The sequence below is a fragment of the Lepidochelys kempii genome, chromosome 4, assembly GCF_965140265.1.
Source record: "Lepidochelys kempii isolate rLepKem1 chromosome 4, rLepKem1.hap2, whole genome shotgun sequence".
NCBI classification, from domain to species: Eukaryota; Metazoa; Chordata; order Testudines; family Cheloniidae; genus Lepidochelys; species Lepidochelys kempii.
The window spans coordinates 49370713-49384135 of record NC_133259.1 but is presented as its reverse complement, the minus strand read 5'-3'; the positions used below and the strand labels follow the sequence as shown (position 1 = coordinate 49384135).

Sequence of the window (13423 nt, the reverse complement as noted above, 5' to 3'; positions counted from 1 at the left end):
TGTCATATAAATAAAGAGGACAAGAAGTTGATTTAAAGTTTTTCTTTAGTAATTTGTCTCCTCTTTGTCGTGGCACACTCACAGAAAGTGAATGCTGGAGGAGGACCCTCCCCGCAGCCTTTTGTGTGTGTGTGTGTGACTTCACTGTCCTTTGATTTGGAAGCAAGCTGATTGGCTGGAAGCAATTCAACACATGCCGGGCAAAAGCTTTGTGTGAGTTGAACTGAAGTTGCACAGATTTTAGACTGGAGTCAGCAATCAAGGGTGTTTAGTCTGCAGCTGAACAGTGAGAGGGAAAGGATCGCTCAGAAAAGATACACTGCAGATTCAGCTAGCACTCTGCAACAAATGGATACTAACTGCAGAAGGAGAAAACACTGATGTGACAAATTTCGTCCTTGAAGAGGAGCAGGAAAACAAATGACACAGATTGGATTGCATACAGATTGTATCTGGAAGTCCTGACACGGTGTGTATACAAAAAAAAAAGTTTTCTGAGCTATACTAGGATATTAATACTTTGCTATATTATAAAAGACATTTTCAAGTTTTAAAGGACCAGATGTGTACTGGGTTTAAGGTACCAAAGGAAGTTGAAAGAATTGCTTTTTAACTTGCTTGGAGAAATGAATTGCAAAATCTTACAAATGCACCAAATCAGCAGTAAAATGCACTTTATGTTCCTTTTTGTACTGATGATAATATCTTTCAGTAAAGATGTGCTAGGCAAGAATTTGAAATACAGGATTTATGAGGAGCAGAGAGTTGGATCAGTAATTGCAAGACTATCAGAGGATGTAGCTGATGTTTTATTTAAAATTCCTAACCCTTCTTCAGTTCGTTTTCGAGCCATGCAAAGGGGGAATTCTCCTTTACTTGTAGTCCGAGAGGATAATGGAGAAATCAGCATAGGAGCTAAAATTGACCGGGAACAACTCTGCCAGAAAAACTTAAACTGCTCTATAGAGTTTGATGTGATCACTCTCCCTACTGAACATCTGCAGCTTTTCCATGTTGAAGTTGAAGTGCTTGATATTAATGACAACTCTCCCCAGTTTTCCAGAGCTCTCATCCCTATTGAAATTTCAGAGAGTGCAGCTGTAGGAACCCGGATCCCTTTGGACAGTGCTTTTGATCCAGATGTTGGGGGAAATTCTCTGCACACTTATTCACTGTCTGCAAATGATTTTTTTAATATTGAAGTGCGAACAAGGACTGATGGTGCCAAGTATGCAGAACTCATTGTGGTTAGAGAATTGGATCGGGAGTTGAAGTCAAGCTACGAACTCCAACTCACTGCTTCAGATAAGGGGGTGCCTCAGCGATCTGGATCATCTATCCTAAAAATAAGTATTTCTGATTCTAATGATAACAGTCCTGTTTTTGAGCAACAATCATATATAATTCAGCTCTTAGAAAATTCACCAGTGGGTACTTTGCTCATAGACCTCAATGCTACTGATCCAGATGAGGGCGCTAATGGTAAAGTCATGTATTCTTTCAGTAGTCATGTGTCTTCCAAAATTATAGAGACTTTTAAAATAGACTCAGAGAAAGGCCATCTGACCCTTCTGTCACAAGTGGACTATGAAATCACCAAATCCTACGAAATTGATGCTCAGGCTCAAGATTTGGGTCCAAATTCTATCCCAGCTCATTGCAAAATTATCATTAAAATTGTGGATGTCAATGACAACAAACCTGAAATTAATTTAAACCTGATGTCCCCTGGGAATGAGGAAATAGCTCACATTTCTGAAGGGTCACCCATGGACACTTTTGTTGCCATAGTCAGGGTACAGGACAAGGACTCTGGCGTGAATGGAGAGATAGTTTGCAAGCTTCATGGGCATGGCCACTTTAAACTTCAGAAGACTTATGAAAATAACTATTTAATTTTGACTAATGCTACTCTAGATAGAGAAAAGAGATCTGAATACAGTTTGACTGTTATAGCTGAAGATAAGGGGACACCAAGTCTCTCCACAGTGAAACATTTTACTGTCCAAATCAATGATGAAAATGACAACCCACCCCGCTTCCAGACAAACAGATATGAAGTTGTTATCTTAGAAAATAACTCTCCAGGTGCATACATCACATCTGTTACAGCCACAGATCCAGATCTAGGGGACAATGGACAGGTCACCTACACTATTTTGGAAAGTTATATTTTGGGAAGTTCCATAACCACCTATGTGACCATTGACCCATCCAATGGTGCAATCTATGCACTCAGAACTTTTGATCATGAAGAAGTAAATCAGATTACCTTTGTGGTTCAAGCTAGAGATGGAGGAAGTCAGCAACTTGTTAGTAATACCACAGTTGTGCTAACTATTATTGATGAAAATGATAATGCTCCTGTTATTGTGGGACCAGCACTACGCAATAACACTGCAGAAATCTCAATCCCTAAAGATGCTGAGAGTGGTTTCCATGTGACTAGGATAAGGGCTATAGACAGAGATTCTGGTATGAACTCAGAACTAAGCTGTTCCATAATAGCTGACAATGAAGAAAACATATTTGTAATGGACCCAAGATCATGTGACATCTATATTAATGTTAGCATAGAATCTGTTTCATCTAAAGAATGGGAATTTTTTGTGATAGTTCAGGATAAAGGCAGCCCTCCACTTAGTACCAAAGCACTTCTGAAATGTACTGTTTTTGAATATGTTTATGCAATTCCAAGCACAGAAGCTACCTTTATTAGCCAGCCCTCTCTGGATGTTTCTATGATAACAATTATATCACTTGGATCAATATGTGCAGTGTTGTTGGTCATTATGGTTGTCTTTGCTACAAGATGCAATCGAGAGAAAAAGGACACAAGATCCTACAACTGTCGTGTGGCAGAATCAACTTACCAGCACCATCCAAAAAGACCATCAAGACAGATTCACAAAGGTGACATTACACTTGTGCCTACTGTTAATGGCACTTTACCCATCAGATCTCACCACAGATCTTCTCCTTCATCATCTCCAACCTTAGAAAGAGGACAAATGAGCAGTCGACAAAGCCACCATAGTCACCAATCACTTAACAGTCTAGTGACAATCTCATCAAATCATGTGCCAGAGAATTTCTCACTGGAACTCACCCAGGCTACTCCAGCTGTTGAGGTAAAGTCATATATTATTTTGCATGCGTGTTCACTCATTCACTCATCTACGAGTGTGTTTACATTCTGCAAGCTGTCTGTGACAGTATAAAAGTATTATAGATTTATTTTCAGGGATGCAGCACTGCAGTTCCACGCTGTCAACTGAATCTTAAAACAATCCTGCACATGAGAGACTATAGTAAACCTATTATAATTTCTTTAGATTCTTCTTTACTTTGAAACAACTTTGAGAAATATACACAAAATATACACATTACTTTATTATTGATGTACAGGTTTCTGTGCGTATGTGTGTGTGTTCAGACACACATAGTGTATAACACACAAATTATTTGTACAAATGACAGAACAAACTCCTTAAAACGAGGGTTTATAGTTGAAACACTGCTACAATTTTAACTGTAGCTGCTCTAGCAGATGGTGGTAGTGTGTGAATGTATGCATCCAGTATCTTCATAATTTGAAACTGCCTATTTTATTTTTTAAATATATACACTATATAAAGTTTTAAAGGAGACAGAACAAATTCTAAATGGAATTTTATTTCAGGATATGATCATGTCATGCCAAAAATTAGTTTTGATCTCTTCTTAAAAAAACCAACCAACCAAACCAAAAAAACCCCTCCTCTTTGCAGTCTATTGTTTTTAAATGATAATTAATTAATTAGTATGAGTTCTGAGATTAAGGAACAACATTGCATTTTCTGTCTGTAAAGTGCCTTCAGATGTTTTCCATGGCAAACACTATATACTCTAAATACCCAGTTGTACTACATTATATCTGCACATGAATGTGCTCTAATTAAATTTTAAAGAAGAAACCAAAAAGAAGTAAATAATTAAAGATTTTCTGAATAGACATTTGGGTTTTATTTCCAGGAATCAGTGTTTTCTTCTTTTCTTTAGCAGGTCTCTCAGCTTCTTTCAATGCTTCATCAGGGCCAATATCAGCCAAGACCAAGTTTTCGAGGCAACAAATATTCCAGAAGCTACAGGTGAGGATTTCAGTTAGATTATGATCAAAACATTTTTATCTGAGAATGACATACTGAACATGAGATAACAAAATATAATTCCATCACCATGTTTTTTCTGTTTACAGATATGCACTACAAGATATGGATAAATTTAGCTTGAAAGATAGTGGCCGTGGTGATAGTGAAGCAGGAGACAGTGATTATGATTTGGGTAGAGATTCTCCAATTGACAGACTTCTTGGGGAAGGATTCAGTGACCTTTTCCTTACAGATGGGAGAATTCCTGCAGGTAAGAACACAATGAAAGTTGAATAGTTTATTTACAGTGCTCCCTGACTGTCACATTGATGTAGTTAGCATTGTGAAAGCAGAAATTCTTTAGCTTTCAAGTTTTATATTTCCTCCTTCATCTGCTCTACAATATATAGTGCCCCAAAACCAGAACACAGGTGGTGCACTCAAGACTGGGACACTATTGAAAATCTGCCCAGAGCAGTGCGTAGGCAGTTTCTGTTATTATTTTCAGCCACATGAGCTGGCTCTAAATCCCCCCCAAAAAGCATCAACTGGTCCATGTCCCTAGATTTTTAATGACTGGGTGGATGTTTGTAGAGAACCAGGCTGTTGTGGTGTGTTAAAAATACACTGAACTATAATTTGGCAGATGCATTTTCCATAATAGGATCCAGACTTCCAGAGTTTAAAAATGCACTGGTTAGGTGATGGACTGTAGTTTTTAGGTAGGGAAGTGTAGAGCTGCACTGTATTTTCCACTAATAAATTAGTATGTATAAATATGACCTATGTGGCAGTATTTGTTCTGAATGTCAAAGCAGTTCATTACCTGCCATCCTGATTGCTGGAATAAGTTGATTGTTCCAACATAAGGAGAGAGGCATACCTTGGGGGGATGCAAAAGGGAGATAAACCTTTTGTAAATTCAAGCTCACTCATGAGTACAATAAAAGAGACCTGGAAATCACATTAGGCACAGAAGTGAGCTTTGTATTAGAATCCCAATATTTATACAACTACCTGTACTTTTTACTCCTAAATGTTTGGAAAATAAATGTTGGGCCCAGATTTAAATGCCTATACAAAATATACAGGAAATGTTTTCTCCTTGCATATGAAGGCCATTTCCTACAGGGCCAGATTATGCCCGTATGGCTTAGGCTTGTAATGGGGCTGGTGGGTAGCTCTACAATTTGCTGTGCATTAGGGTGCAAGTTAGAGTGCCCACTGAACTGCTCCTTGGGATGGTGCATAGCATGCTTCCTTCTGTAACCAGCTGGTGCCATTGGCAGAGCAGGATGGAGTAGAGCCAAAGCCTTGCAACCTCCTTCCCACCTTTGGGGTGGCTAATACCCTCAAGGGCACTAGAAGGGCCTGCAATTTTGTCTGGCCCTCGTGTGGAGAGTTTAAGATGAAAAGGCTCCTGGAGCCCTTCCTTTCCTGTGCACCTTGGCCCCAAACATGTAATTCTGTCTTTTCAAACCTTCAACACTTCTCTTGTGGATTTTGCTCTATTCTAGGGTCTCACACTACTCCTGAGTCCAATGTACTATCTAGAAGTCCCACCTAGCCCTTGGTAGCTGGGGATATGTTGGTCCAAGTGCCCCAGTATATCCTTGGGACTGTGGTCCTTCATATATATACTTCACTTGAAGACCACAGTCCCAAGGGTTTTTTTGTTGTTGTTGTTGTTGTTGTTTTCTTCTTGCCAATAAGTTGCTACTTAGGAGCCATTTATCCCTGTACCATCCAACTTTAGAAAAAAATCTTTTCTCCGTGGGTGGTAAAGTAGGGAAGAATTTACTATAATTCTCAGCAGCTGCTAAGGGAGACTTCACATGTAACACTCTTGCACTGGAATCCTTCCACAGTGGCAGCTAACGAATAATTGTCTACTTCCTGGCTGGATGATTGTGGGTTGCCAGGGAAAAAAAGGAATGTTTACATTCTTGGATAGCTGAAATTTTTATTATTCATTGAAAGAACTTTCTATTAGCCCTCCAAATATAAAACCAATGAGTGAAATTTTCAAAATTTGGCCCAACTGTGATCCCACTGAAGTGAATGTTAAAACTCTCTCATTGATTACAAGGGGAACAGAGTTAGGCTAACATGGAGTGCTTTAGAAAATCCCACTCTCAATATTTGTTTAAGTGCATAGCCCTAGCCACTCCATTAGTTATACATGAACCAGTTAAGATAACATATGAATTAATCTGCGTGTTCATGCCAAACTCACAAAAACTAGAATGGAAACTTTCTTCAGGTTTCCTAAGTTCAGTTACTTCCTTCCGTGCCCCTCTATTTTTAAGTGTCTGTGCATTTGCACCCGGACCAGAAGTCACAGGGTCAAAATACTGTAAGATAGTTTTTTTCAATATTTTCTGTCTAGATGGAACCAGGAAGGAATGGACCATCTCCCATACATAGGAATTTGTGGGAGAACCTCAAAAATTGTAAGATCAGAAGAACATTTTAAATTTCCATGAAAACATTTATTTTTTCTCCTTTAAAATATATATAAAAAACCTTTACCTGTAGGTTTAAGGTTTTGAAAAAAAACATACATTCAGAGTTACTTCTGACATTTCAGTCTTAACCCATACCATTTTACATTTATATCTTTTCTATTGCTGACTTATGGACAAAGTGGGACATTGTTAACCCTCATCATTAATATCCTGATTGCTGGAATAAGTTGCTTGTTCCAACATAAGGAGAGAGGCATACCTGGGGCGATGGAAAAAATTCAAGCCCACTCGCAAATACAGTAGGGCTTTTGATCATTTGTTCAGAATATTGCTCTTATTTTATACTGCTAAATCTTGGTCTCACTAATGTGAATGGCAAAACCCCCACTGATTTAAATGTGACAAGCCTTTGGCCTTGAGTGAACTTGGCCAATGAACGGTGACACACTAATGGCCCTGCAGTTCTCTATTAACTCACAGAATTGCACTGGAATTGTACTGAACGGTCCAACTGAACCAGTGCAGCTATAATGCATTTCATTCACATCTACACTAGAACTAAAATAGTTTGATTTAACCATTGTGGGTGGAGATATCTTCAAGACTTGTCAAGAGCTGGTGCAATCACAATGGTACTGGCATTGCCTGTGAAACATTATAAGCACATTTAATGTGTGGAAACAAAGCACTTCATAGGCATTTCAAACTCCTAAACCAACACTTTAAACACCAATTTTTTTATGTAGATGAATCTTTTGAGGCTCACCCATCACTACCTCATTTGCAACACCCAGTGTAAAATCTGGCTTCCAGCCATCTATACTTCTGCTAAATTTCGTACTCCCTGATGTAAGAAAGGAAGTGAGTATAAATCTAGATGAATTTTAAATTGCATTCAAAAGGAAACAATGTGTTAGACTGTATAAAGCATGGTAGGGAAATAATACTGACAATATTAGAGTGCCACTATATCAATCAGTGGCGTATTCTCACCTGGAATATTGTGTTCAGTTCTGGTCACTCTATCTCAGAAATGATGTAGCAGATATTGAAGTGGTCCAGAGACAGGTGAGGAAAATGATTAGAGGCATGAGGAAATTTATGTGGAGACACTGCAAAGTTTAGGACTATTTAGTTTAGTTTTGAGAAAAGACAAATAAAAAAGGATATGATATAGATATATAAAATAAAAAGATAGAAAGAATATAAACCCCAATTCTTCAAGACACAGTCTAACCATTAATTGATGGAATTAAGAAGCAGCTTGCCCTATGGGCAAGTTATCACATAATCAAAAGTTGTTCTATAATTGTTTATATCTGTGCTTCTTGAACTTTACTGTGCAGTATCTGGTACTGGCCTCTATCAGAGCCAGGATACTGGGCTAGATGGACCACTATCCTGATGGGTTATGACAATCCCAGTGTTCTTATTTGGAATTAAATACATTTACTGAGGTAATTGTGAGGGTGTTGAGCAGCTGCAACTCCCATTAGCTTCAACATCAGGTAGGAAACAGTTTCCTTTTCCAGCATTCAGATGTGGAAATTAGGCCTCTCTCCTGGCATCGTCTCTCTGCACATGGCCTCCACTCACTGTTTACTGTGTTTTAAAAGGGGCTGCACATGCTTCCATTCCTAGTCAACCCTACTAGAATTCTTCTGGGGGATGGATGGTCATTCCCCTCCAGTACCTCTTTGGGTAGGAACGTGAGTTCAGTCTTACATGGCTCGGGTGGGTTAGTAGCTGGCCAATCCTCCCTTTTCTTCCTCCACCCACAAACACTGGGCAAAAAGCAGGGGAACCACCCATTTCCTCCATTTAGCATTCATCATGGGCGGGGGGTGGGGAGGAGGGATAACTCAGTGGTTTGAGCATTGGCCTGCTAAACCCAGGGTTGTAAGTTCAATCCTTGAGGGGGCCATTTAGGGATCTAGGGCAAACATTGGGGACTGGTCCTGCTTTGTGCAGGGGGTTGGACTAGATGACCTCCTGAGGCCCCTTCCAACTCTGATATTCTGTGATTCTATGGGCCCAGATCCCTTAAGTCCTTGGTTGCTCCTCTTTGTAGTCTGTATAGTCACTCTATGTCAGTCAACAACTGGAGGTATTAAACCAGCCAGTCCCCCCAAAAGGCCAAATGCATCCCTAGAATAACTCCACTCAAGTTAATGGAGATATACTGGGCATAAATGTGGCCTAAAATGTCATGAGGTTGGATTAAAATCTGCTTCACCCATTTGGTAATTCATTGTGTTACTAGCAGACCCTTAAGAGGAGACAAGAGTTGGAGAAGATGGAGATAACTCCATATCTTCTCTGTTCTCTCTCCTTTCTCTTCTCCCTCATTTTCTTGTCCTTATTGTTTTCCTCCCATGTCCTTCTATCCTGTTCCCTTGCTCTCTTCACTGAATTGCAACTAGGAGATGAAAGAGGGAAACTTCTTAATTTTCATTCATGAAAGGCATTCACCAGACATTATATACAGTGTAGTTGAAGCTATGTTGGTCCCAGGATCTTAGAGACACAAGATGGGCGAGGTAATATCTTTTATTGGACCAACTTCTTCAGGTCTGGGAAAGGTACTCTAAGTGTTTAGCTGTGACACTCAGAGTATCTTTCCCAGACCTGAGAAGAGTTTTGTGTGGCTTGGAAGTGTGTCTCTCTCACCAACAGAAGTTGGTCCAGTAAAAGATATTCCCTCAGCACCCTGTCTCTTTATTTATCAGACAGTCTTGCATGAGAAGACAGTGCTCTAACCTCGAACTTTTAAGTCACCCAGGCCACTTATGTTCTTGGGATTCACTGAAGCAATGGTATAATATGTTCTTCAAACAAGTTTAAAAATTATATAGTTATCTTATATTTTATATATTTATCATCCTTACTTACAGACTAAAAATACATCTGAACTTCCCTATAATGGGAGACCGACAACACTGGATCTGACCACCTCTGATCTTTGGAGAAATTCAGATGCTGATCAGAGCTTTGGATCTCAGGTCCTTTAATATGCACTAGTGCTGATCCCTGTAATTGTGAGTAATCTGTATAATTGAATCTGAACATTAATCTCCGATTTTGGTTTTGATTACAGCAATGAGGCTATGCACAGAGGAATGCAGAGTTCTGGGACACTCTGACCAATGCTGGATGCCACCTCTGCCCTCTCCATCTTCTGATTACAGAAGTAATATGTTTATTCCTGGGGAGGAATTTCAGCCGCCACCGCCGCAGCAGCAGCAGCAGCAGGCATTTGAAGAAGATTCACAGCCTGTTGATTCCAATGAAAAGAAAAAGAGCTTTTCAACATTTGGTAAAGACTGTCAAAATGAGGAAGAGTCAGAGGACATCTGTACTTCATCTCTCCTCTCTGAAATGAGCAGTGTTTTTCAGCGCCTGTTGCCTCCTTCACTGGACACCTATACAGAATGCAATGAAATGAATCGCTCAAACTCACTAGAGCGCAGGAAGGGACATTTACCAGCCAAGACTGTAAGCTACCCACAAGGGGTCGCAGCATGGGCAGCCAGTACACATTTCCAAAACCCTGCAAACAACACTGGGGCCATGCTAGGGACTCACTTGAGTGCACAACCTTCCTCTAAATGGCTGCCGGCCATGGAAGAAATCCCAGAGAACTATGAAGAAGATGACTTTGACAATGTGCTTAACCACCTCAGTGATGGAAAACATGAACTAATGGATGCCAGTGAGCTGGTAGCAGAAATTAACAAACTGCTGCAAGATGTCCGGCAGAATTAGAGGGTTTTTTATATCATATTTTTCCATATTTATGGAAAACTGGAGGAAAAAAGAACCAGAATGAAAAGAACTGGCATTGCCAATTAGTTGCATTTATCATAAATGTGTCTGTGTATGTTGAATATTAAAATACTGTATTTTCATATGTACACAATGCAAGTGTGATTATCTTTATCTGTATTTTAAAAATACATTTGTACCTTATATTTATGTGTAATTTAACAAATAAATTTTATTTTTGTACTCCCATGGCAAGCATGTTTTCCTCAGTATATATAACTAGCACCATTTGACTTTCTTGCCAAGCAGGTGTGTAAACTAAATCAAAGACAGGGATGTTACTTTTCACGGTTTTGTAAAGAGTTTCAAATGTTACAGCACAGACCCAACCCCACTGAAACATTCTCCATACATTAGTTTCAGTAACTGATCCAACACCTTGTTGCAGTGTTTCATTGTTACAATAAAGAGTTGTCAACTCCCATGAAGCCTAAAATGTTCTTCTTATTTTCATGCCAGTTCAGAGAGTCAGTCTCTTATAAGCCATTAATTAAATGATAGGGGTGAGGAGGGATGGTGGCATTCTCCAGAGGCACAACCACCACTGAGAACGAGTGTTGATCTTAGACAAACTCCTTTGGCCAACTCAACAGTGATACTGAGAAGCTCAGACAAGAGTTGCACCCAACCTCTCCCAGATGGGTCAGGCTGATTCAGGACCTCTCTGGTAGTGGGAATAAAAGGGTATACTTCAGGGACACTCTCCCCCCTTGCCAACAAAATAATCTTTCTAGCCATGACCACCAAGTCACGACTAGCTTTCTTATTTCCAGATACTGAGCAGTCAGTCACTCTGTGTTGAAGCCCAAAAGGGAATTCTATGGGCCACCATAACATATGCCTTATGATACAGTTTTTAATTCATGATCACATACTATTTATTCCACAGGACACCTGTCTCAGTGGACAGGATGAACGGTGCTTACTTAATAAACAGCTGTTCACTATTTTGTTTTCTCTTCATTGGTCAATTACTGACCCCATGCCTTATTTACTGTACACTTCAAACCCTGCTCTGAAAACAGAGTGATGGAGGTAAAAAATATACACTAATGCTGATTGAGACACATGGGACCTAATTTTTTCAAAGTACATAGCATTATATAGAACTGTCTATGTTCAAAGTACAGCTCCTATTGACCTTAGTTGCAGCTGTGAGTGCTCAGCACTTCTCCAAATCAGACCCCCAGAGTCTCAAGTCAGGCACCCAGAAAATGAGGATAACACAATTAGTGACCACCTGGGAAAAATTAAGAACATAAGAACGGCCATACTAGGTCAGACCAAAGGTCCATCTAGCCAATAGCCATCTAGGCAACTTTCAACAGTGACCAATTCCAAGTGCCCCAGAAGGAATGAACAGAACAGGTAATCATCAAGTGATCCATCTCCTGTCACCCATTCCCAGCTTCTGACAACAGTGCCAGCGAGTTGTATGGGCCTGTGGTTCCTGGGCTGCAGCAAATTCAGGGGACCCGTCTCCACCAATTTTCAGGGCCGAGTCTCTCCCCCGACCCCACGTGCATCCCACAAAGAGTCCTCCAGTCCCACCTGCCACCCCTGCGCACCCCTTCCCTGGGTAGCGGGCAGCCGCTCCCTCACAGGCCGCTGCCGACTACAAGGGAGCGGCTCTGGGACCCAGGCTGAGGCAGCTGCTGCACTTGCAGAGGGAGGAGGCACATGGTAGCCACCCCCCCCACCACCCAGTCAGGCAACTCCAAGAGGGTGTGGGGTTAGCCTGGCTGGACTTTCTGAACAGTAGCCTGGGGGGCTTGAGTGAGTGTCGTGCTGGGTGGGGAGCCCCCCGCCGGAGCTCACTGCTGCCAGCGGGGAGAGGGCTGGGCAAGTACTCTCTGGCCCCTTGCCCTAGCCCTGGGGCAGCCTGCCTGCTGCACCCCAAACTCCTAATCCCCGGGCCAGCCGCACACCCCAACCCCCTGTCCCAGCCCAGAGCCTGTACCCCAAAACCCCCTCCTCTACCCAAACTCCCTCCCAGAGCCCGCACCCAGCACCCAAACCCCAACCCCATGCCCTAGCCCAGAGCCTGCATCCAGCGCCCAAACTCCGTCCCAGAGCCTGCACCCCCCCACACCCAAACTCCCTCCCAGAGCCTTAGGCAGGTGTGGGGTGCAGGTGGGACGAGGACCCATTCTGGGCACCACCAAAAATTATACAAACCTGCCACCCCTGTCTGGCAAACAGAGGCTAGGGACACCAAGTTTGGTTTAAGTGACTTGCCCAGCATCACAGAGGAACTTTTCGGTAGCAGCAGGGACAGATTCCAGTTTTCCATTTACTTGCCTTAACTACGAGACCATTTGATTCTCTTTCTGCAACCCCCTGCAGTCACTACCCACCTTCTGACTTCTAAAACAAATGCAGCAGTTCTCCTACAGCCAGCAGCATGGGTCCTGTGGGGAAAAAAAAAGTGATCCGCTAATTAATTATGCCTATGACCAAAGGGGGCAAAGTAAGGTTGCACAGGCAACCTTAATTTGGCATTTCCTAATTTTTGAATGCTTTATTTTGCAACCTGAATAATGTGCTTTTAACACAGATTTTTATATGCAATTTTCTTCAGTTTTAAAAAAGAAAATTGAAAAATCAGAAATTCCATCATGTGGCACCATGGGCATACCACATGGGTCACCAGCACTAGAGGGGGATGGGAGTCATTACCAAGCACTTTTATAGATATTTGCTGATACCAGAGGAATGATGATAGTCAAAAATCATGGGATCCATTCTAGGCTCTGAAGGCATATGGATTCCAGTGTGCACAGACACTTCCGACCATTCCCCTCCCCCCCAGGTTTGTCGCCTTTTGATCCATTACCTATTCCCTCACTCCCAGCTTCCTTTCCTGGCTCCCAGGCCCAATCTCCTTGCCCAGCCAGTTCCAGTTCCCCAAGGTCCTAATTTCACGTTCCCCAATTCCATATACTCTGTATTGCCCACTGTGTTCCTGTTCCTTTGTGTTCTTGGCTGTATGTACCCCTA

The 13423-nt window shown here is 41.5% G+C and overlaps 1 protein-coding gene across 5 annotated transcripts; it reads left to right on the top strand.

Moving 5' to 3' along the window:
* Positions 1–260: 260 nt before the first annotated feature.
* PCDH18 (protocadherin 18) lies at positions 261–10839 on the top strand. 5 transcript variants are annotated; one of them, XR_012158560.1, is made up of 5 exons: positions 261–3131; positions 4042–4130; positions 4238–4401; positions 7345–9600; positions 9696–9768. XR_012158560.1 is itself a non-coding variant. In XM_073341131.1 (4 exons), exons 1-4 carry the CDS (start codon positions 627–629, stop codon positions 10361–10363), a joined length of 3423 nt encoding a protein of 1140 aa, XP_073197232.1. In that variant the 5' UTR covers positions 261–626; the 3' UTR covers positions 10364–10839. The 5 variants fall into 5 exon arrangements, 3 of the variants coding, with proteins under 3 accessions (XP_073197232.1, XP_073197231.1, XP_073197233.1); XR_012158561.1 differs by having other exon boundaries at positions 7345–7459; positions 9696–9766; XM_073341131.1 differs by lacking the exon at positions 7345–9600 and having other exon boundaries at positions 4045–4130; positions 9696–10839.
* Positions 10840–13423: the final 2584 nt, after the last annotated feature.

Excerpts from the sequence above, each read along its gene's own strand:
- PCDH18 (XM_073341130.1), top strand. The coding sequence starts at position 627 with ATGAATTGCAAAATCTTACAAATGCACCAAATCAGCAGTAAAATGCAC. Across the intron at positions 4,131-4,237 it reads AAATATTCCAGAAGCTACAG|ATATGCACTACAAGATATGG; the intron begins GTGAGGATTTCA and ends TTCTGTTTACAG. Across the intron at positions 4,402-9,695 it reads AGATGGGAGAATTCCTGCAG|CAATGAGGCTATGCACAGAG; the intron begins GTAAGAACACAA and ends TTTTGATTACAG.